A 24,677-nucleotide genomic window follows, 5' to 3' on the forward strand; every position below is an offset into this window, starting at 1 on the left:
TACAGCTGTGCAAAAGTATTTTTACAGAGTTGCAAAAGTGGCCCTGGTGTGTGATAAAAAGAAATATTTGTTCTTACCTATGTCGAACTTGTAAAATGTTTGAGTTATTGTTTTTGTCACATTGCGAATGGTATTGGTGACAGACACTCGGACATCTATTGTTGATTCTGGTGCCGGGTAGTTTTCTGCGTCCCAATAACAAGAAGTTGATGTCAGATTTTCACATGACATCCAAAATCCACCAAAACTGTGTCATACATAAATAAAAACATAAAAGAAAACATAAAAGAATAAAACTTATAAATCAATTATCCCCTTATTTTAAAGTATTAATTTTTTAACATTTAATTCACTTTTCATTTTATAATAATCAGTGTATGATAACATCTAGCATTTTTTATCAGACCATTTTTTTAAACAGCATTTTATTAACTGTTAGATTATCAAATATCCATTCATATCAAGTATCAATCAATACTTTAGAATTTGAAAATTTGCAAACCATAAATTAAGTTTTGAAGGACAAAATTCTTTTATTTTATCTGACAGGTAAATTTAAATAAAACTATTTAATATAAAAAAATTAGCGGTACACATTTTTTTTTAATTGTACAGGGATATTGAATGAGTGTAGATTTATTACTATATTTGTATATTAAACAAATTTAAATAAAATCATATTATGTCAGCCTCTGGTAAGCATAATATTGTTTTATTCAATAAGTTCAATAAATCTAGTATTAAATGTACACTTATATGATATTCTATTTAACAAATATTCAAAATACCACTGTTAACCGTTCAGTAGATCCCTTTTTCATTGAAGGTCCTATATAGTGTAACACTAACATAAGCGCGTTTTAACACTTTGTTTCTTTATAACGCTAATGACATCACATCAAAGTTTTATAATACTAGTGTAATATCAATTTTATAACATGGCTTTATTTCACTCCTGCGCCATGGTTTATGTGATAAAATAACTTACGTATGATACAGTACTTCTGTTTTATCCAACCTGTATTCACATGTGATATTCATATCATGTGGCAAGTGATACTCCACCCCGTGAGACCATGTGCACTTCATCTTGTTAAAGTTATAATCCCGGCATTGTAAATTTTCAGGTTTACGCAGTGCATCTGTAAATAAAACAAGGCTGTGATTAATCCCTTTACAATCATGTAGCTTGCATGTGGCAATTTAACTTCCAATGCAACCAATGTAGGGCTGAATGGTCTCCCCTTTTTGCTATTAAGCATGCATAAACTGCATGGTCTACACTTTTTGTACAGACTGCATGGTCTGCACAGTTTGATATTCAACAGGCATATATCGTATGGTCTATACACTATTTGCTATTCAGTCAGTGCATACTGTGAAATATTTTCTAAAATTGTTGAGTTTTCTCCAGATATAAAAATTGACAAGTCCATCACAGATAATAAGTGGGGTAAGGATTATAGACAGGGATCAGTGCTATTCATTTTACAAATAAGGAATATTTCACTAGTGTGCTGTTTTTATAGGTTGCATGCATGTTATGTGTTAATGGTGTAAATTTTTAATCCCAAGAGACAAGAAAGCATCTTAATTTGCCTGTCAATGAGACTGATCCAATTCACCAGACTGTGACCATTTCTACTCCAACAAAAATATCTTCAGGATACTAACACTAGTGATTCAGTCTACAAGAATAACAAAATTGTTATTTTCCTTTCATAATATATATTCTGTCAAATGTGCAAAGAAATATGAACAAATAAATAAATTTCAAAAGACAAAACTTTCAATATTGTGAAGGCTCTAAGAGCTCATTCTGTACAAGGTGCATGCAGCAGTAAAATTTGGAAATTTTAGATGGAATGACTTCCGTGTTATGGTTTAAGTTAAAAGAAATGTTTGTTTTTTTTGTAAAATAGACAGAAAGACCACAATCAATATACCCACCCTATCTATTGATTGGTGGTATAAAAAAACATGTGCCCATTACCACTGTGACCAGATTAAAGGTGTAGATACATGTAGATTTCCGAAACATTAAAGATGTAAGCAAGACCACCAACACATCAAATGACAATATGAAATCTTATCAAAAGTGCATTTAATATTCAACTTTTATATTGGAACATACAAATGTACTAGTAAGGGCACTGTAGAATTATATGTGAAGTGAAGTCTTGTGTAGTCTTTTATTAGTTCCATTGACCTAGAAGAACATCAAACTTTGTGAAAACTGTGAGTGTAAATTATGTTACCACAATTTTTCAAATGGTGGTCTTTGAGGTCTGAAACAGAAAAATAATCCCCTAGAACATATTAAAGTATTTTTAGTAATTATTGAAGGAGGTTTGTTAGCAGATTATTTATTGAAAATAACATTATGCTAGAGAAAAATAGGTTCATTAATTTTTTTTATCTTTTAAACATTGGGCTTGACATCACTTAAAGTATATAGGTATCTAATTTGACCCATTTTACCTACATTTTATCATACCCTATATGGAGATAGTGTGTGACTCCTTATCAGTAGGATATTGATTATTGATTATCTATCGGGCTACTGTATTATGGGGTGTAAAGCAGTAAATTAAGGGGGATGTATCAGGGAAAAGGTTAAACACTGCAAGGGCCATAATTCTGGTAACTTTCAGATTCACAATTTGTGCATTATTTCAGGCATGAACAGACACCTGACTAGGAATATGTTTGATATTTTCTCATTCACAGAAGAGTCTCAATTCTACTTTAAAGCCTATCTGCTCAGTGAATACTACCTTACCATACGGATCAGGGGAGGTAAATGCTGCAGAGAGTTTCTATCCTCACTAACATAACTTTACATTTTGCCATAATTGTGTTCATGGTAACTTATGAAAATATAATCAATAATCAATGTGACCTACAAAAATTTCTATATTTCATATCATTCGGAAGGTATCGGTAGCGTTCAATTTCTTAAAAAAAAGAGTGGGACAGTCTTATTATAATAAAGGCTGTTTTTATATTTTATTCTGAACATTTTTCATTATTAATTATTAATCAATGATCATTATAAAAGTCAATCTTTCAAAATATATTGCTAAAGCAGGTGAATTTGACACTGGAAAAATATGAGTAAAATGTCACTTTGATACTATAGCAGCATCATAATAAGCAAAAAGTTGAAAACATGACGTATAGTGTGTACTAGAACAGTGTATGGTTTATTACTGTATGCATGAATATTCTGGCATATGTGTATGTTCCGCCACAATTGTGAATATGTTAACATATATGTGTGTATAATTATATATATACATATATAACATGTGTATGTATTTTTACATTTGTTTTGTTGTATTTAAACTCAAACCAACTGTTTTATTAGCAAAGAAAGACATGCGATAATCTTTTTTGCAGTATTTCAGGCACAAGGCGGCACCAACACAGAACTACTGACATTCTGTAAGCTATCGGGAGGGACAGCTTCCTCACTCGAAAGAACACTCAACATCCTTAACGGAATTCACATCCATCATAGTTAGAGGCAAGAGATTTTTTTTTATAATTTTTTTGCATTATTTCAGGCACGAACGGGCACCTGAGTAGAACCACCGACGTTCCATAAGCTAGCTTGAGAGGCAAGTGATATGAAGTCAGTAATCTTAACAACATGGCTACAGAGGCATAATATTCCAGAATATATTTATTCATATTAGTAACAACTCCAGCATAATATATGTGTAATAATAACTTACATTCCAGCTGCACATAAACATTGTCGAAACACTTGGAATGTTTTCTTCTATCTACACATCTATATTGTATGTTATATTCCAAGGCATCTATATCTTCTGCTGTTATATTAGGAATCTTCAGCTGTAAAAAACATTTATCAAATCACACTTTAACGTGATTAACACACACCCTTTTGTCCAAGTATAAATCAAATCCGTATATAAAAAACAAAGTTATGATAGTCTAAGCTGAATTCAATATTTGACCTTGTAGTTAAGTTCAAAAAAAGGTCATATTTAGATTAATAAAATCACTAAGAATGGTGACTTTTTGTGCTAACCTATTTTAAAATCCTCTGATGAATGAATGAATAGACTGGACACAAAAAATGCCAAATAAAATAACAGTGTGACCCTGACCTTGGAGGTAGGGGATCTAGGTGTTGTGCATGACATGTCTTCTTGTCATAGTGGTCATTAATGCCAAGTAATTTCAAAATCCTTTGATGAATATAAAAAAAAACTGATGGACTGGACACAAAATACATCCTTCATCAGACAATGTTTACCTCTGACCTCCAAATGTGACCTTGACCTTGTTGGTCAGGGTCTGGTTATTGTGCATTAAACGTTTCTTATTATGACCAACAGTGGTGCCAAGTTTTTAAAATACCTTATGAACCAGACGTCACATGAAATGTGATGGACAGATGGATGGACAGACAGACAGGCGAACACAGCCCATTTCTATATAGGGACAATAAAAAAACATTTATTTCTATTCTAAAATCTTTAACAAATACCTGTATTGCAGTTCCATTGATCTTTGTTATGTATTTTCTTGGTACCTCCTCAGAATTTCTACCACGAACAAAGGTCAAATGTTTTGCTCGACCTTTTCTTCGATTACAAATTAGGTTTATGTCCTCTCCTTCCAAAAAATATGGCTCTCTTGGCGAAATAGCTGAAAAATTGTATGAAATTTAAAATTTTGATTATTTTGCTGAGACCCTAAAATCTAAAACATTACAATTGCTGCGTATTTTAAGTTTGATTACTTTAACAGGTAGTTTGACATAATTTAGTCCCTTTAATTAAAATTGACTTCAGAAGACTATTCTTTGTCAAGCCTGCTTGCAGTGAGCTTGACTAAATTAGTTGCCACTTTTGGCATATAGTTTGGTGTATGTAAAACCGTTCGTCCGTCCAGATTTGTCCGGTCTATATCTTGCTCATTCGTTAAAGGATTACAGAATAATTTGGTACAAATGTTCACCATGATGGGGTGGTGTGTAACATGCAAAACCCAGGTGAGCCGCTCAAAGGTCAAGGTCACACTTGGGGGTCAGCGCAAAACCTGTGTCCAGAGCGTAACTTCCACATGCATGGAAAGATTATTATATAACTCAGGACAAATGTTCTCCATAGTGAAGTGGAGTGTCGCTTGAAATATTCAGGTCTGTGGTCAAGGTCACTATTAGGTGTCAAAGTCAAATAACAAAATAAAACATTCATTTGTCGAGTATAACTTTTATAGACATAAATGCATTTTAATATTACTTAGCAAAAATGTTCTCCATGTTGAGTTGAGTTGTCTCACTGAAAATGAAGGTCAAGGTTACAAAAGGTCAAAGGTCAAATAAAAATATTGAAAAATTTGTTTGTTGGCGCTGTATCTTGCTTTTGCTTTGAAGTATTATGCTAAGTTGTTCATGGATTTTTAAATTGTTGAGCCAGCTAATGGTGAGGTTGACTAAGTCGCCACTTTTCAATTTTGGCAGTTCTGCGTATGTGCGTCTGTCAGTCCATGCATTTGTTTAGAGTTTTCTGGTCTATAATATTTTATTCTTAGAAGGATTAAAAAATAGTTTGATACAAATGTTCACCATGATGGGGTGGTGTGTCACATACAAAAGCCAGGTCCTCACTGAAAGGTCAAGGTCACACTCAGGGTTGGGTCAGCCCAAGACCTGTGTCTAGAATGTAACTTGTACATGTGTGGCAGGATTTTAATTTAACTTGTGACAAATGTTCTCCATAGTAAGATGGAGATTCATGCGGAAAATTCAGGTGTCTGTTGCAAAGGTCAAAGTCTTACTTCAGGTTCAAAGGTCAAATAACAAATTAAAACATTCATTTGTGAGTATAACTTCTATATACATCTACATACATAGATGGATTTTAATATAACTTGGTGAGTTGAGTTGTCTTGCGAAAAATAAAGGTCAAAGTTCAAATACAAATTTCAAAATAAGGTTGTCAGTACTGTATCTTGCTCATGCTTAGTGGTCAGAGTTTTTTTTGTCAAGCCCACATGCGCTGAGCTCGACATAGTTGTTGAAATGGCTGTCCAGTGTTTGTGTGTGTGAGCATACATCTAAATTTGTCCATACGATCACTTCTTTGTGCATGAAGGAATTTAAAAAAAAAATAACTTGAGTTGTTTTTTTAAGCACAAATTTTCATCATGAGACATTGTGTCATGCACATAAACAAGGTCAGAGGTCAAGGTCACCTAAGATGATGCAATGTTAAGATTTTGCCTTGGGTATAAAGAGGATGTTTTGCGCACTTCTCACCTATGTATACATCTTTCTCCTTGATTTGAAGCTTATAAGTTCAGGTTTGAATTAGAACGAGCATGCTTGACATTCTGCCTATAGGCATGTCTTGTTTAGACTGGAGATAGTTATCTCCTTTTTCTCTTTTATATAAATAATGGTTAACAGATTTTTAAGTACTTTAAGCATGGCAATTAATTGTAATTATTATTAGTACACAGATGAATCATGAAATATAAGTCATGTCCACATTTGGCTTAATACCACTTATTTCTCAAAAAGTTAAGGTGGAGGGTTTGGGTATGAGTCAACTTTAGTGATATATTTTTAAGATATTTTCTATAAAACTGTTATGAAACTTGACATACACAGATGCATTGAAATTTTGCAGTCTGCTATGTTATGTTTGTCCCAGTATCAATAATTTCCATACATTTATATCAAAGTTTTACTGCCAATCACTACAAAGAACTGAAAATTAAATAAGGTTAAGTTAAGACTTTGAATGTCAAGGTCATTTACAACTCAAGGTCAAGGTCAGTCTGGTCACCCTGAAGGAACATTCCAAAGGATTATCATGTCCAAGTATGAAGACAATTCAATTCATTAGTCAACCATTAAGATATACATGTAGTCACTTTGGTACATTTTTGGATATATTCTAACTTACAAAGGGGCATAATTACATCAAACTACTTTCAGAGTTATCAAACTTGACATAGACTATTGCAATGTTATATTGCCTTGATGTTCCAAGTTTAAAGTTAACATCTGTATCGGTTCCTGAGATTGGGTGGGACAGGACAGGACAAAGTGATTCCTAATGTTATAACCAGTTACAGCAAAAAATAAAACTTGACCTTGAAAATCAAGGACATTTAGGACTCAAGATCAATGTAAGTAAAATGTCCTCTAAATACCGCAACCTCAGAATTCTGAAAACCAGACAATTTCCTGAGGCTAATGATGCTTAACATGCATTAAAATTCCTACAAAAACCAGAAGTAAATGGTAATAAGTATCAATTGTTTGTGTATTCTTAGATGTGGATTAAAACGTTATCAAAACTGCGCATACATAAAACATAGATGTAACCAGATCACAATTAAATTGAAATGATGCAAGCACGTTTTTGGAAAACCTACTGCAAAAAAAGTTTATAATACAAAATTCAGAAATAGTAAACATTAATATTATTAATAAAACCTGAATACATTTAATGTCAGGAAGTAATAATGAAACTGAAACTCCTTGTTTGTCCAAATATATTGTAACCTTGCTCAGAATGTCTGTACAATAAATTATAAACAGGGAAAATAAGGTTAACAGATAAAATATTCAATATCATATGATAGATCATCTTGTTTCTGAGGAAATGTGTGTTTACAAATAAATCAATCAAGGAAGTTTAAAAACTAACTGGGAAACCATATATTGTTAACATCTGTCTGTCCAATCAATAAGAACCTATTTATAGTTGATATTATAAACAGGAAGGTGTGTGGGGGGGGGAGGAGGGACACAGAATCAGCAAGAAGTGCTTGACAATCCAGTCTTGTACAAGCCGAAACTTGTCATTTCTTTACAAAGAATTTTCAATAGTAAAAAGTATCACTTAATCTTTACAATGCTGAATATCTAATAGCCTTCAGTCTGGGCTAAACCATTCATTATTCTTGAGGAAAATTTTAAAAACATGTATCAAAGAGTGAAGACTATGATCAGAAAGAATCTGTTGCTACCATCAGGCATTTGCTCTGGGCTGGTTGCATGGGTAGAATCTGTGGCTACCAACAGGGACTTGGTTTGGGCTGGTTGCATTGGTAGAATATGTTGCTACCAGCACTGTAGGCTGAGAATTGGTCTGAGCTGGTTGCATGGGTAGAATCTGTTGCTACAAGCAAGGACTCAGTCTGGGCTGGTTGCATGGGTAGAATCTGTTTGCTACCAGCAAGGAATTCAGGTCTGGGCTGGTTGCATTGGTATAATCTGTTGCTACCAGCAGGGACTCAGTCTGGGCTGATTGCATGGGCAGAATCTGTAGCTACCAGCAGGGACTCAGGCTGGGCTGGTTGCATGGGTAGAATCTGCAGGTACCAGCAGGGACCTGGTCTGGGCTGGTTGCATGGGTAGAATCTGTAGCTACCAGCAGGGAGTATTGGTCTGGGCTGGTTGCATGGGTAGAGTCTGTAGCTACCAGCAGGGACTATTAGTCTGGGCTGGTTGCATATGTAGAATCTGTAGCTACCAGCAGGGACCTGGTCTGAGCTGGTTGCATGGGTAGAGTCTGTAGCTACCAGTAGGGACTATTAGTCTGGGCTGGTTGCATATGTAGAATCTGTAGCTACCAGCAGGGAATTGATCTGAGCTGGTTGCATGGGTAGAATCTATAGCTAGCAGCAGGGACTTGGTCTGGGCTGGTTGCATGGTAGAATCTGTTGCTACCAGCAGGGACTTTGTCTGGGCTGGTTGCATGGGTAGAATCTGTAGCTACCAGCAGGGACTCAGGGTACCAGCAGGGACCTGGTCTGGGCTGGTTGCATGGGTAGAGTCTGTAGCTACCAGCAGGGACTTATAGTCTGGGCTGGTTGCATGGGTAGAATCTGTTGCAGGTCCAGCAGAATAACTGTTAATCAATATACCTTTATTATCAATTAGATTAGACAATGCCATACAATAGTATGTCCCCAAAAGTCTTTGGACATATAAAAATGATAGCTAGAAAGTTAGCAGAGTAAAGCTATTAAGGAAAACCAAATGTTAACATTCTACAATTAACACTACAGTTGCTATGGTTACAACAGACTTACTCCCTCTATGACACTTCCTCTTGTCTTTCATACCAGTATTAGTACTATAACACACAGTTACAAGCATCAGGCACAGCAAAACTGAAATACAACACAACATGTTAAGATTAGGCTGGATCTTATTAAATGCAACACAACATATTAAAACATGTTCAATCTTATTCAATATAAGACAGCATGTCAAAGAATGTTCAAATTAATCAAATACACTTATAACACAAAATGTTAAAATATCTTATTTAACTCACCACAACATGTTAAAATATACTCAATCATTTCAAATGCAACACAACATGTTAAAATATGTTCAATCTTTAACTTATTTAATACAACACAACATGTTAAAGTAAGTTCAATCTTTAACTCATTAAATACAACACAACATATTAAAATATGTTCAATCTTTAACAAATTAAATACAACACAACATGTTAAAATATGTTCAATCTTTAACTAATTAAATACAACACAACATATTAAAATATGTTCAATCTTTAACTAATTAACTACAACACAACATTTTAAATTACCTCAATCTTTGACTTATTAAATACATCACAACATGTTAAAATTCATTCAATCTTATTAAATATGAACAACCTGTCCAAATATGTTCAAAACAACACAACAATGCTGAAATTGACTCAATCTCATTGAGTAAAATACAATACATTACAAACACTGTAACAACACCACTTGTGAGAGACAAATATTTTGGTTTTTGCATAGAGGTGTTGCTATAAACAGGCTTAATTTATTGTAGTGTGTTATTTTTGGAAGAATATCTAATACTATTGTTATAAAGTGGTCATTGCTCATGGAGGGTTGCTCTTCAGAGGTTGTACTTTTACATTTATAAAATGCGTCACAATAAACTGATTGAGGTAGACCTTGACTGATGGCTGAGCCATTTAGGGTCTGTTGGGACTTTAATGACCTAACGTTCACTAATGATAGTGAAACTTTCAATAAATAATTAATAATTGTCAGCTAGTTATGCTCTGTGTACAGTTACCAGCAATGATGCGTTGTTATAAATAAAATATTTATTGAAGAATAATGGTGCTTTTGGATTAAACAATTGGGTTATAGTACATTTTATTTTTTAGCTTAGTACTTTATGACCTTTATGATTGAAACAATTTCTACCATAATACCCGAGAATCATACAGCCAGCATGCAAATTGCACCATATTCATGTATCATGTTTACAAGATAATCACAGTGAACAAGTGTGTGAAGTTTCAAACCATTCTCTTCAGTATTTTTGGAAATACCAACAGGCTAGCAAAAACTTAAACAACTTAGTATGACACCAACCAGTTACGGTGCAAAAGCTCTCCCTCTTCTTTGAATAGTCGAGCTAAAAATCATGTTACTATGCTCAAAGTCTACAAAATTATTTTCAAGTAATTCATAATAATGATACAAGGAACACATAATATCATCACCTTGGTGCAGTAATGGAATAAGTCCTTCTAAATTTAATAGGACTTAACTAGTTATTGCACTATGGTGACAAATTATTACAAATGTATATCAATACATAGTGGTATTTAAAACAAACACTTATTTTGAATAAAGGTGATACTTATTGAACCAGTAAATCCATTTTGGTACACTGATCAAGTTGCCTACATACCAGAAAATAGAGTCATTAAGCATAGAATTTTCTATTGTTCAAGTAATCATTATATATATATATATTGTATATATTTTTGATCAGTATAATTACTATTTTACAATGTCCTAATATAAACTGTCATATACATGTATCAAGACTTAACACTAAGCTTGTATTTTGATATCATTTTAGTAATACAGTAAGACCTTTTCAGAGCAACATCCATAGGGAGTAAATGTTTTTGGTTAATTGTTACAATGAGGTATAATGCTCTAGAGGGGTTAGAATTATTGTGAGGCCTTACAATGGGAATTATTGATACTACTGTTAAAGAGGATTTCCTTTACTGACACAGGATTTTTTTCCAAGATTTTGGGAATATGACTCATACCCATGGAATTGGGAATTTCAGCAATGTTTTGTTAAAAATTGGGAAAAATTGCATGATTTAAATTTTGCAGTTATTAAATCAATATAAAGAATAACTGTCTATAAGGATGGTATCTACAAACATTTAAACATCATAACAGTGAAGAAGCCATTATTTTCAAAGATTTTGGAATTTGTTATTCAATATTTTTATTTTGTAACTTTCAATTTGGAATTTTTTCTAGTGGATTAGGAAAATAATGTAATACTATTTTCAATTGGTAATATAACCAACTATTGGCTATAAAATAAGGCAAAAAAATGCCATAGACTAATCACTTTCAGTTCCATCAAGTTAAGTGTTGTATTTTTATTAAGGCATAAGTAAGTCGTTTATACCACAAGCTGTAAAACTGGTTCATCAAGTGTTAAACATTACATTATTAAAAGTACATGAGTTTTTCGGAAAATATTCATCATGTAAAAGTAAATAAAATTAAAGTTTCTGAAAATGAAAGCATATTTTGTTATCGTATATTTATAAATATTTATAAATATACTAAGACCTTCGCAGATTTTTACAGGACGATTTGCATAGATGTTATATTTACATGTAATGAGAGAGATAAATTCAGCTGAGAGAGACAAACTGGTGACTTCTGGTCAAACTTCCTTATAAAAATGTAAAATCATTCTAAAAAAAAAAAAGAGAAAAAAAGAAAAAAAAGAAGATATAAGAGTTTTATAAAAAAGACATTTTAAGAAATTAATCTTTTTTGTGATAAGATTTTTGTCATCCAAACTTCCTTGTATTACACAAGTGCACCAGCAAGATAAAACTTAGGGCACACATTCATAGTAAATATTTAATAACATCACTCAAGCACAAACATGATTAACTAGTCTGTTCAATTTCCATTTGTGAAACATTCCGTTATCTCAATTTTGTTGACATCAAGGTAAACTAGAAATGTGTCCATAGGACACGGGTGCCCCCACTGCGCCACTGTTCTGTCAATCTTTTTACTAAGTCAAGGGAAATAACTCTACAAATACTGGATAAATCCACAAGCGAAACCCCAGGTGCAAATCTAAAATATGCTGAGCAACCTGCCCATAAGGTTTAAAGACTATGTCAAATCCTTTTTGAGAAACTTGCGACTTAAGTTGAAAATTGCAAAAATTTTCTAAGTGAAGGGCAATAACTCTAAAAATACTAAATAAATCCAGACGAAAATACCTGGTACACAACTACACATGCTGATCAATATTCCTGTAAAGTTACATGACTCTAGATCAAATACTTTTCGAGTTACGTGCGACACATGTTGAAAATTGCAAAATTTTACTAACTCAAGGGCAATAACTCTGAAAATACTAAAAATGTCCAGACGAAAATACCCAGGTGCACAACTACACATGCTGATCAACATTCCTGTAAAGTTTCATGACTCTAGGTCAAATACTTTTTGAGTTATGTGCGACACAAGTTGAAAATTGCCAAATTTTACTAACTCAAGGGCAATAATTCTGAAAATACTAAGAAAATACACACTAAAATACCCAGGTGCACAACTACACATGCTGATCAACATTCCTGTAAAGTTTCATGACTCTAGGTCAAATACTTTTTGAGTTACGTGCGACACAAGTTGAAAATTGCAAAATTTTACTAAGTCAAGGGCAATAACTCTAAAAATACTAAAAATATCCAGACGAAAATACCCAGGTGCACAACTACACATGCTGATCAACATTCCTGTACAGTTTCATGACTCTAGGTGAAATACTTTTTGAGTTACGTGCGACACAAGTTGAAAATTGCAAAATTTTACTAAGTCAAGGGCAATAACTCTGAAAATACTAAAAATATCCAGACGAAAATACCCAGGTGCACAACTACACATGCTGATCAACATTCCTGTAAAGTTTCATGACTCTAGGTCAAGTACTTTTTGAGTTACGTGCGACACAAGTTGAAAATTGCAAAATTTTACTAAGTCAAGGGCAATAACTCTGAAAATACTAATAATATCCAGACGAAAATACCCAGGTGCACAACTACACATGCTGATCAACATTCCTGTAAAGTTTCATGACTCTAGGTCAAATACTTTTTGAGTTACGTGCGACACAAAAGTGAACGGACGGATGGACGGAAGGACGTACGGAAGGACGGACGGCCGGCCGGACGGACAAGGGTAAATCTAAATGCCCGCCACTAACGTGGGGGCACAAAAATAACAAGATTGCATTTGTGAAAAAAAAATGCTACGCCACCGCATTAATATCATAATCTTTACACATACAGAAGTAAGTTAGATTAATTTGGCTTTATATTTGCCACTGACAGACTTGAAAATGACCTCAAAGGGCCAAAAACAATCGCCTCTTCTATGCCCTCTCCGTCAAACTTTCAATAAGAACCTCAAATAGAACAGTACGAATACACAGAACCTATACAGTATTTCGGTCTAACCTACACTAATCAACTAAAGTTTTTTTCCTTTCGATATCAAATATATACATTCATTTAAAATTCTCAAAGAAACACCACGTAGTAGAACTACCTTCAATCAGTATTAAGTCTGAGGTTATTATGATAATAACCAAGGCATTCCAATTGGGTAAAAAACTACACTAAAAAAAGTTCAAAAGTAAAAATTTTCCTCATTTACACATTGCAAAAAAAATCACCACTTCAGAAAACATCTTTAAAATACTGAGCTTTATCCCTTCTCAAGTGAATGACAACTTCTCATCATGATCAATGTACACCAAACATTAGGACTGCAAGCATTCTCTAGTTACTACTAAGACAAGTTTTTAGTAGTCAAGGTCACATTGACCTCATATTGACCTTGACCTTTGACCTATTAATCAAAAAATCAATACAGGTCATTTACTAGTCATGACCTGAACCTCTAAACTTAGTATAATGGCTGTAGGCTAAAAAATCAAGGTCACTGAGTAACCTTGACCTTTGACTTATTAATCAAGGAGGTCATCTACTGGCCATGGGCAAAGTCGATACCAAGTAGCATAAACCATGGCCTATTCCTTTTCAAATTAATCATCTAACAAGGCAGAGGTACCGACCCCATTACAATATGCAGGAGGCATTATACAGCAAGGCAGAATTTCTGTATGATGCACTTCCTCTTACTAGTCTCTATCACTGTGAGGTTTAATCTAATCTCTCAATACTTTGTATAAACATCATTAATTATTATTATATAGAAGATAAGAGCTAAGAACTACATATGTTTTCATCCAATTCCTTCAACTTTTTTCAAGATAATCTCCAGACAAGAGTGTCAGACAGAATGGTTTTCTTAGATGATAAGGTTATGGGGATATTCCTTTGATCTTTTGTAACCAAACAAAATTTTTTCAACCCCACATGGTACATTTTTTACCAAATAAATATGTCTTTTATAGAATGAACCTGAAACTTAACTTGCAAAAAAAACCAACCTGACCCCACAATATGTGGCGAGGCTGGACGAACAGCTGAATAGACAAGGCAAGGATAATGTGCTCTCCCTTCTGGGTGCATAATAAAATATTCATAACAAAAAAATATACAGTACATGTAGATATAAATATAAAATCAAGAAAATTTTACTATGTACAACAAAACATATCGTAATAAATAAATAAATTAAATTTTCAGTGAAGTTACCTTTGCCGCAGTAATTTCCACAACATTGCTGAAAACACTTGCACAATGAAGCTGTACTGGTGGATGTTGAAACCGTTACCATGGTAATAACTGCACTCAGGTAAACCATCAACATGGCCGCACTATCCACTTATACACAGTCTTGTTGTCATCAATAATTCAACCATCTTATGAAAACAAAACAGCAGAAGATATAAGAAAAATTCTACCTGTTCACGCCGGAAATGAAGAAACAAAAAGTCATGAATATTTCAAAGGTTTGCGTAATAAGTCTTGAAAACAATCAATGAGTATATGTTTGTCTTAAAAAAAACAAGAGGGCCATGATGGCCCTGAGGTCGCTCACCTGTATAAAGGCACCCGGAGCGGGGCCAGTTTAAAACCCAGGGCTTTTATTTGAACAAACTTGGAAGACACCCATTAGAAGATGTTTCACAATGTTAAGTTTTTACTACACACATATAATGAAAAACAATGATCTTCTTCCCCCCCCCCCCCGTCAGGGCCAATTTTAATCCAGGGGCTTTAATTTGAACAAACTTGGTAGACACCCAATAAGAAGATGTTTCATGCTAAACAACTAAGCTCTAGCTCATTGGGTTTTTTAAAAGAAGATTTTTTAAGTTGTTACTATATGCATATAGTTAAAAACAATGACACCCCTGGGGCGGGGCCAATTTTGACCCCAGGGCTTTTATTTGAACAAACTTTGTAGACACTCACTAGAAGATGTTTCATGCTTAATATCTAAACTCCAGCTATTTGGGTTTTTTCAAAGAAGATTTTTTAAGTTTTTGCTATACACATATAAGGAAAATCAATGACCCCCTGGGGCGGGGCCAATTTTGACCCCAGGGCTTTTATTTGAACAAACTTGGTAGAAACCCATTAGAACATGTTTCATGCTAAATATCTTAGCTCTAGCTCTTTGAGTTCTTTAAAAGAAGATTTTTTAAGTTTTTACTATATGCATACAGGGAAAATCAATGACCCCCTGGGGCCGGGCCAATTTTGACCCTAGGGCTTTTATTTGAACAAACTTGGTAGACACTCATTAGAAGATGTTTCATGCTAAATATCTTAGCTCTAGCTCTTTGGGTTCTTTAAAAGAAGATTGTTTAAGTTTTTACTATATGCATATAGGGAAAATCAAAGACACCCTGGGGCCGGGCCAATTTTGACCCCAGGGCTTTTATTTGAACAAACTTGGTAGACACTCACTAGAAGATGTTTCATGCTTAATATCAGGGTTTTGATTTGAACAAACTTGGAAGACACTCATTAGAAGATGTTTCATGCCAAATATCTAAGCTCTAGCTCTTAGGGTTTTTTAAAAGAAGATTTTTAAGTTTTTCCTATTGGTTGCCATGGCAACCAGAGTTTTTAATGGAATTTAAATTTTTGAACAACTTTGAAAGGGGTCCACCTAAGGATCATTTCTGTAAAGTTTGGTTGCAATTGGCCATGTGGTTTAGGAGGAGATGTTGTTTGAAAAGTTTGACGCCATTTTTTGAAGGACGCACGACGCATGACGGACGCAGAGTGATGACAAAAGCTCACCCTTGAGCACTTTGTGCTCAGGTGAGCTAATAAAACAACATCACAAACATTTGAGAAAAAAAAGATTGTTTAAAAGAATGATGGATTAAAATCATAGTAGCATTTTTCTTGTTTCTAAAAGTGGAGAAAATTTCTTGTAGTGTAACTCCCCTTTCATAGACCCTACACCTAGTACAGTCATCACTTCCTTCTCCCCCTGCCACTGCCCCGGCCATACCACTGCGGCACTGCCCTAGCACAATATTTCACACCCACACTGTAAATGTCATACAACTTTAATATCACATGTACTACGTTCACACCAATATTTACCTTGGCATATTGTGACTCATAATTATTCACAATGTACGAGTACAGAAAAAAATTCCTTGAACTCTAATTAGAAAAAAGGTGCATTGAAAAACAAAAATCATGAATATATTGCAGAAAACAGATTTTTTTTCAATTGTCACATACTTTTGCAATGATAATATTTATGTTCATTATCAATTAAGAAAATATGGTATGTTTAAAACTCTAAAGTAACACAGAGAATGTACAGATAATGATCAATTAAGAACCACTTTTGGAAATGTTTAGGTATGTGTAATGATAACATAGCAGTAGGTGGGGAAGGGGGTTTAGCTATAGTTATAAATAGACATGATGCAATCTAATAATAGGGTGTATGCAGATCCCAACTCCCTATCTCTTAATTTTGGGATGGCATATTGTAAATTGGTGTTTTTTTAATTACTCATATTTAAGGCTTTATGCCCCTGTGTTTTCTTGGTACCCATGTCCTGTACAGTATAGTACATTGCAAACAATTTGTTTTTTGGGTTTTTTTTTAGATTCCTTTTAGTTGTAAGTGAAGTCTGAATATTTCGTTATAAATTCACCAGTTTTTCTAGAAGAGGAGCAGTGGCGTTGTGATTAAGGTGTCTGCCTCTCAACCCAGGGATCATGTAGTTTATAGCTGTTCTACAGACTAAGCCGCAAATCTTCTGCTCATGCCCAGTGCAAGTTCTCTGCAATGTGCACAAACCGAGGGGAAGAGAGTCATAGCAACGTAACCTGTGGGATCCAAAAAGCTAAAGGAATTCTAGGGGATAAATACATCAGAATCAGCATCAATACTTGGCCATTTGTCCCATTTGTCCTGTTTTGCAAATAGAACTGTTTATTATCAATTAGGAGAGATTTCCATAATGGAATATTGAAATTGATTAATTGCTGCAGGTATACAGAATTAATCAGAGGGGGTTTTCTCGTTACTCGTTAATATTCTGTAATTCTTACAATATATAGACAGGGAAAGGCTGCTTGAACAAAGAAATGTTCTGCTTTTGAATCAATAGTTATAGATTGCAAGCACTGAAATGTAGACCGACCTGGCTCCACAGTCAGGGAGCTGTAAATATTAATGCCTAAACATTAATAAGACAGTTGTCATGGCACTTTTATCACTTACCTGACAGGTAAGTGCAATTTTACAACTTTTAATCTTGTACAAAGGCAAAGTCAATTATAACTCTATGATTAAAAGTGAAAGATTTTCTGAGCCTGGCTGATATACATGTATTACCTGTGGTCTAAAAACTTATTAATGCATGTTAAACTGGACAATTAATCAACAAATCTAAATAGCCAACAACTGAGCACTACACATTCAGCTATTACAACATCTTCCTTTGAAATAATTTCTTTTTAGATTTAGAATATCATACTTCCGATTTCAATTTCAAGAAATACCTTTTCAGCAAGAAATTTGCATCTTCATTCTAAAGGCAGAGAGCATGGAAAAATTATAGATCAACCGCTACCATAAAGTTTCTGCTTCACTTGATAGTATTGAAATGTGACTTTGACCAGCAGAACTTATCACATTAGAATTATATAACATGTATTGTCACTAAAACACCTTCATACAATGTCTTTATTACTATACAAGTAAATATTATACCATTTTACTATTTTCTAAATAATTTAGTTTTTGTTGATATATGATGCGCAATTTATTTAGATTTTAAGGCATTTTAGAGCCCCGGTCATCCCAATTGTGTGTGTATAAATATCCTATTAACATTAACACATGTGTCCTTTATTTGTAAACATAAAAAATATTTACATACCTATTCCTTTCATTGATCCCTAGTTTTATAACATCACAAGTTTATGTTTATTACACCTGTTACTTTCATTTTATGATGGTTCAAGTACCATAAAAAATATTCCTCAGTGTTAATTGTGGAATTTATCTATTTCCAAACATTAAGCCCTTTTGATAACAGTCTTAAGTAAATATGGTCCAGATAAACTTAATAGTCTGGAAATTTATAGCAATATGCTCTATTTATAGAATGATTATACTTGGTTTTTCTCACACACTGTGCTGTCGTCATGAATATCATTGGAATCTATTGGATTAGATATTGGCAGTTAAACAACTGTTTTGTTTTATTTATCAATTATCAGTAATTCTTTGTAACACAGTTTTAAGGTAAATAAACCACATTTCAAAGCTGTAATTATTGTAAATTACATTGTATATTGATTTAGATGTATTGCTAACTACAGCAGAATCAACCAGCTTTGTATGAAGATAGACTTTAAATACTTATAATAGTATATGTTGTGATCATTATAGAAAAACAAGAAGGCCAAGATGGCCCTAATATCGCTCACCTGAATATAAATACTCTAAATGACAAAGAAAAAGTAATATTGTAAACTATAAACGAAATCAGATGTAAAATGTAAATCTTAAACTGGTAAGTATGGTATTGCAAAGAACAATAATATTGCACTCATTGCGATATTTACAGACATATTGCAATATATTGCGATTATTACAAACCATCTAAAATGCTTGAAAATCAAGGATTAAAACAACAGAGCCTCAGCTTATAGAGCTTATTGTTTAATATTAAGTCCCAAGTAATGGTATGTGCGTCAGGTCCTTTATAAAAGATTTTAAAAGGTTTTAAAAGTGGCATTGATTAAACATTTTTATGTAAATGCTACTTGAAGTCAAGTTGATACAAGTGGGATACATTTCTATCTTTTATGTTTTTTATTAAAAGTACATGTTGCTATGGGATTAATTGATTGCTGTTTCCATGGAAAGTCAATGGTTGCTATGGGAGTCAATAATTACTATCGAAGTCACTGTTTCTGTGGAAGTCAATGGTTGCTGTAAAAAGTCACTGATTGTTATGAAAGTATATTGTTGCTACAGAAATTAAGTGGTTGCTATGGAAGTCAATGGTTGCTACGACAAGTCACTGGATGCTATGGAAGGTCAATAGGTGCTATATCCCACTAACAGTTTTCAAGATGAAGAGTTTTTAAGTATATACTACATACGGAAAAGCCATGACCCCCTGGGGCTGGGATAATATAGACTCCAGGACTATCACTTCTATGCTTAATGTAGTTCAACATATTTTTATCAGTTCTTGTTTTTATTAGCCTGCTAGAATGGTAATAGCTCTATATCTATTCTGTGCATTGACATTAAATAGTGCTCTGTTTTTCGTCGACAAGAAGTAAAAATATCTTAAACAGTCATATTTATAGAACTACTGTAGGTTTTTCTTTCAAATCTTTGTTATTAATCACTCTGGCCTATGGTCCTTCATGATTGGTATACAATTTTTTTAAATTTATTAACATGCATGATTAATCTTGACATGGGACCAAAAATATGCCAGGACGGATTAACCAAGATTAGCACGGCGCTGTGTTTTCTTCCAATCAGGTGTCAGCGCTGCAATTTTACAAATTTATTTATGAAGTGGAGGAATTGCATGACAAGAAAATTGATCGGTATATTTACTTGCCTCAGAAAGTGAATATAATAATTCTGTAAGTATAGTGATATTGTAGTCCAACTAATTGTACTGCGCGACGAGATATTGTGCTATTTTCGTGTCTGGGCAATATCTCGCCTCTACGTTAAAGCGAGATTCTGCCCCAGAACGAAAATATCTCAGAATCAAGCTTTGGCACGTCAATATATTTTGACTAAGTGATATTGATAAGATATATTTTCAACATGGCACATAAAGTTTCTAATGTAGACTCTGTTCTGTAAAGGATAAAAAAAACTCAACCGAACTGATGTTGCAATGTTGATTGTCGTATATAGTGCACCGATTTTCGTTGCCAAGAAGTAAAAATATCTAAAAAAAACCAAAAAAAAACACGTCATATTTACATGTACAGGACTAGGATTTTCGTTCAAATGCTTTGTAATTAATCAATCAGGCATATCGGCCTTCGTGATTATATTCCTTCTCACTTGAACTCGAACCATGCGTTATTCTACAACAATCGCTCAGAATTGATATCTATAATTTACCAAAGCATACAAAAAATTGTTTCATGTTTTCTGCATGTTTAATCTTGCAACATTAACAAACAATAAACAAATATGAAATTCTTATTCTATAAAAATTGATATGAATACTACCTCAGTTAACATACTTCCAATTTCTTGAAAATTTAAACCAAAAATGACGCATTTATATAAATATGTAATCAACACGTTGAGTAACAAATATTTGGGAATAACCTACTTTCACTTTCATCTAAAATATGATAAACTCCATTAATCCGGTATATTCTGTACGAGATATGTCTAATGACCTATATACGGTAACACGGATGAATGTTCTCCTCGACTGTCAACCGTGAATTGACAGGATTTTTATCTAAATTTTGAAATGAAATTATTTAGTGGATATGATTATAAAGAATGGTAGTTTTGTTATGAAAATTCACAAGAAGCACACACAAAGAAAGCCAATATTTTCCTAGATTTATAAGAATATTCAAGATTAATAGAATATGCTAAATTAAATTCAGACGTGCTGCAAGAATATGCACTTGCTATTTTTATGTGATATATAATTCAACATTTGGAAAAGTAATTGATTACTAACCAATATAGCTGCAAGTCTGTTATCATAACATACATGTATGGGACAATGAAAAACCGTCATCATGAATACAAATTTTAAAGTCTTCATGTCTGAAAGACTCTTTTGAGGCTAATAAAGTTACCATATTAATGGTTTTATATAAATATATAAACCTTACTGAAATAATTAATTTCTTCGGGATTTATCTTTTTACAACCAAGCTAAAAATTCTTCTAAAATAAACTGAAAGAAAAAATCCTCAACCCTAAGGCATGTAAGGAAATGTGTGGATTATGGTTATGTTGAGCCTGATGGTTAAATCTCTGCCTAATTTTAGACCACACCCTGAAAGTTGGACATAAATAAAACAAAAAATAGGGGAACATAAAAAATATCTGTATAATAATTAATCAGTAGGACTGGCAGCTAGTGTGCAATTGCAGGCATGGAATGCTCAATTCATCCGTTCAACTACAGTACATGCTCTTTAAATTGTTTACATTTTAAATTAAGAAATATAAACAGTGATTGATTCAGTGTTGTTATATTTTTCTGGTTCTTTCGAATGAAAGTTTTTCTTGACTTCTTGTGTTTTAGTGTTTAGGCCCACTATGCCACAGAAGTGCATTTATTTTTATTTTAAAGATTTTTAAATTTGGTGTGCTTTTATAGCATTCAAATAGTTACTCATTGGCCATTTACATGTAACTGAACTATCTTTTTCATCTGTTAGCTAGAGTGAATAAGTAATTTAAATGGAAAACAAACTACTGCTTTGTTTACATTTTACTTCTTTTACGACAAATTATTTCACATTCATTGCTACTTTTTCAGTTAACAACTAACAAGCATCTAACATTCTCTAAAACCATTACAGAATATAAATATTATCAAATTCATGTTGCCCTTTCTAAAGAAGTAATTAAAATTTATCTATTTCTGAGACATAATGTGACTCTAACAATTATCATAATCACGGATCTTAATTACTTAAATTACTGCAATACAAATCCGTGTTATAATATTACATTTATTTGAGATGGATTTCCATAACGTAGTTTCATGCTCGATTCCACCTGAAAATGTCATTAGATAATATAAAAAAAACTTACTAAGCTATTAAAAATGTTATGAATGTCATTTTTTATTTTTCTATTATAGAAGAGAGAATTTGTGAGATTATACAAAAGCAAACAAAAATCTTTTTTAATTTATTACTTCTTTAATTGTATGGTCTGTTTAGACTTTGAACCTAAGATTACAAAATGGAAAACAAGCCTGACAAATGATAGAAATTGTAAACCATTCTACATTGTAAAGAACCCGTCAACCTGAAAACAATTTTGTCAAAGCGAAGGCGGTAATTAATCATCATTTTTTCTTCGTAGTCATTCACCTTACAGTTTACATTGATTGGTAGTGACAATAATAGCAAGAGTAGAATAGATAAGAAATGAAATGTAAAAATCAATACTCAATATAAAAGTTTGAATAGTATGATATTTACTTATATTACAAGAACCTTTAGTCACTTACATAACTTGTTGTATACATCCTGGTGGTAGCTGTACTGGGAATGTAAGCCTTATTTCGCCATTCAACAAATATATAATACAGACTAAATCAAGAATGAAATTATATTATTTGCTGAAGAAGCTACCATTGATAGATAAAAAAAATCACCATGATTTGAAAGAAATTTTAACTAAACATGAAAAAATAGTTCGACAAAGAACGTCATACGAGTGGCAGCCATCTTTAGGGAATAACTTTTTAATTATCAATCAAAAGTTAAAAACATATGTAAGTGGTCCAATACTGCTATTGAACTAAAGTTCAGTTATAACACACATTGATTTACATTTGCACAAGAATCAAAAAACTAGTTTATTTGTGTAGAAAGCAATTGTGTGAATATAGGTTTATTTAAAACTTGTAACTTTCTCAAAATGTGGCATATTTTGCTATGAAATATATGTGAAAAACACTTGCATACAACAAAATTACCCATGAAAGCATTATTTGTAATATTTGGATATTCCTGGTACAAAGTACATTATTCATTACCTTGAGGATGCATTATATTAACCAGACAGAGCGGATGCATGCATATTTTAACTAATGTTGAATGAATAGATAAACAAACATAGATAAACATTGATTTTCTGTTAGTGACACCATGAGATAATCACAATTATCTAAACAATTTTAATACCGCCAGGAAGTACTTTGTACATACAGCCAAACCTGTAAACAAAGGCCATCCAAACGACATAATAAGTATGTGACCTTTATAGACAAGTGGCCTTTATTTGGAATTTACATAGATATACTCTAATCAGTAAAAAGTGGCCTTTATTTACAGGATGATCTTTATTCGGATATGTTCTATCATACAAGTTTGTACATATGTATAATCTAATATGTTGATCAGTAGAGTTTAATAGCAGTTACAGTTATTTTCTAGAGAAATTAAACTGATTTTTTAAGTAACTCAAAGATCAAACACACACAGTTTGTATAGGACACATACTGAACATATACATTAATTTATCAGCATACAATTTTTTAAATTTGAATTCTTAAACCTTGCTGTTAAATACTCTTAAAACTTTAATTTTATAACAGTAAAATTCAATAACAAAATAATGCAAAATCAAAAATAGCTTTTACCTTTCATGCAGGTAAATAATTTAATCCAAATGAATTATGATTTTTAATCACTCACATTGACTTGTTGATTTGATCAATACATAACTCCAGAAATTCAGGTCATAGGTGATAACATGTTTCAGTTTTGATATAATCTAAGGTGTGCCTTTCGTGGAAGACAAGACGTTAAATGTAAACACAATTTAAACATTATCTGAAAACTTGCCAGGGTAGATTTCTCCCTATTATAGTTACATGTCATCGGTGGGACATGACTCAATAGTTTATCGAACACATACATTGTGTGCAGGCTAATTTATTATAAACTTGAATATCAATAACATTGATCAGTATTTTAGAAAGATCAATAACTGGAATCAAAACAAACTAAAAGTGTTAAAACCTTTTTGTTTTATTATGATTATTTTGTGAGTTAGGCCTTTATCTAATATTGATTTATGAACAACAGTTCATGGTGATTGCGTTGGTGTTGTGATAACAGGAAATGGATCTTTATGCATTTATAGGGATTTAATTAGTTAAAATGGCCATCAGAAATGCAAAATATATCAATGATATAAAGAGCAAGCTGCTCATTAGGATAAAAAGTCTTTGAGTGCTAAATCATTAGCTTAACCTTAAACCTGTTATATCCAAAAGAGATTAATTTCTAAAGTTGCCACCAGTACAGAGCCAGGTCGGCCTGCATGTATGTTTGTGTGTGCGTATGTGTATGTATGTGTGTATGTGATCTCACTGTGTGTATTAACCTCACTGGCCGTATTAAATG

General features: G+C 32.9%; 1 protein-coding gene and 1 long non-coding RNA gene across 7 annotated transcripts; one reads left to right on the forward strand and one right to left on the reverse strand.

The window, feature by feature from the left end:
* Positions 1-6: 6 nt before the first annotated feature.
* On the reverse strand, positions 7-24,572 carry LOC132740417 (uncharacterized). 6 transcript variants are annotated; one of them, XM_060728316.1, is made up of 8 exons: positions 23,964-24,572; positions 14,769-14,935; positions 9,091-9,171; positions 4,523-4,683; positions 3,741-3,861; positions 2,259-2,288; positions 989-1,142; positions 7-247 (listed from the first exon to the last, which is right to left on the reverse strand). In XM_060728316.1, the coding sequence occupies exons 2-8, from the start codon at positions 14,881-14,883 to the stop codon at positions 22-24; spliced, it is 888 nt and encodes a 295-aa protein (XP_060584299.1). In that variant the 5' UTR covers positions 14,884-14,935; positions 23,964-24,572; the 3' UTR covers positions 7-21. The 6 variants fall into 6 exon arrangements, with proteins under 6 accessions (XP_060584299.1, XP_060584298.1, XP_060584300.1 ...); XM_060728315.1 differs by having other exon boundaries at positions 23,909-24,572; XM_060728317.1 differs by lacking the exon at positions 23,964-24,572 and adding an exon at positions 20,785-21,095.
* LOC132740411 (uncharacterized) lies at positions 11,891-12,937 on the forward strand. Its single transcript, XR_009627155.1, has 2 exons — positions 11,891-12,734; positions 12,898-12,937. It is a non-coding gene; the product is annotated as an uncharacterized LOC132740411 (long non-coding RNA).
* Positions 24,573-24,677: the final 105 nt, after the last annotated feature.

The sequence above is a fragment of the Ruditapes philippinarum genome, unplaced genomic scaffold (assembly GCF_026571515.1).
Source record: "Ruditapes philippinarum isolate M1 unplaced genomic scaffold, ASM2657151v2 ctg1275_1_1_1_1, whole genome shotgun sequence".
Taxonomy (NCBI): Eukaryota; Metazoa; Mollusca; class Bivalvia; order Venerida; family Veneridae; genus Ruditapes; species Ruditapes philippinarum.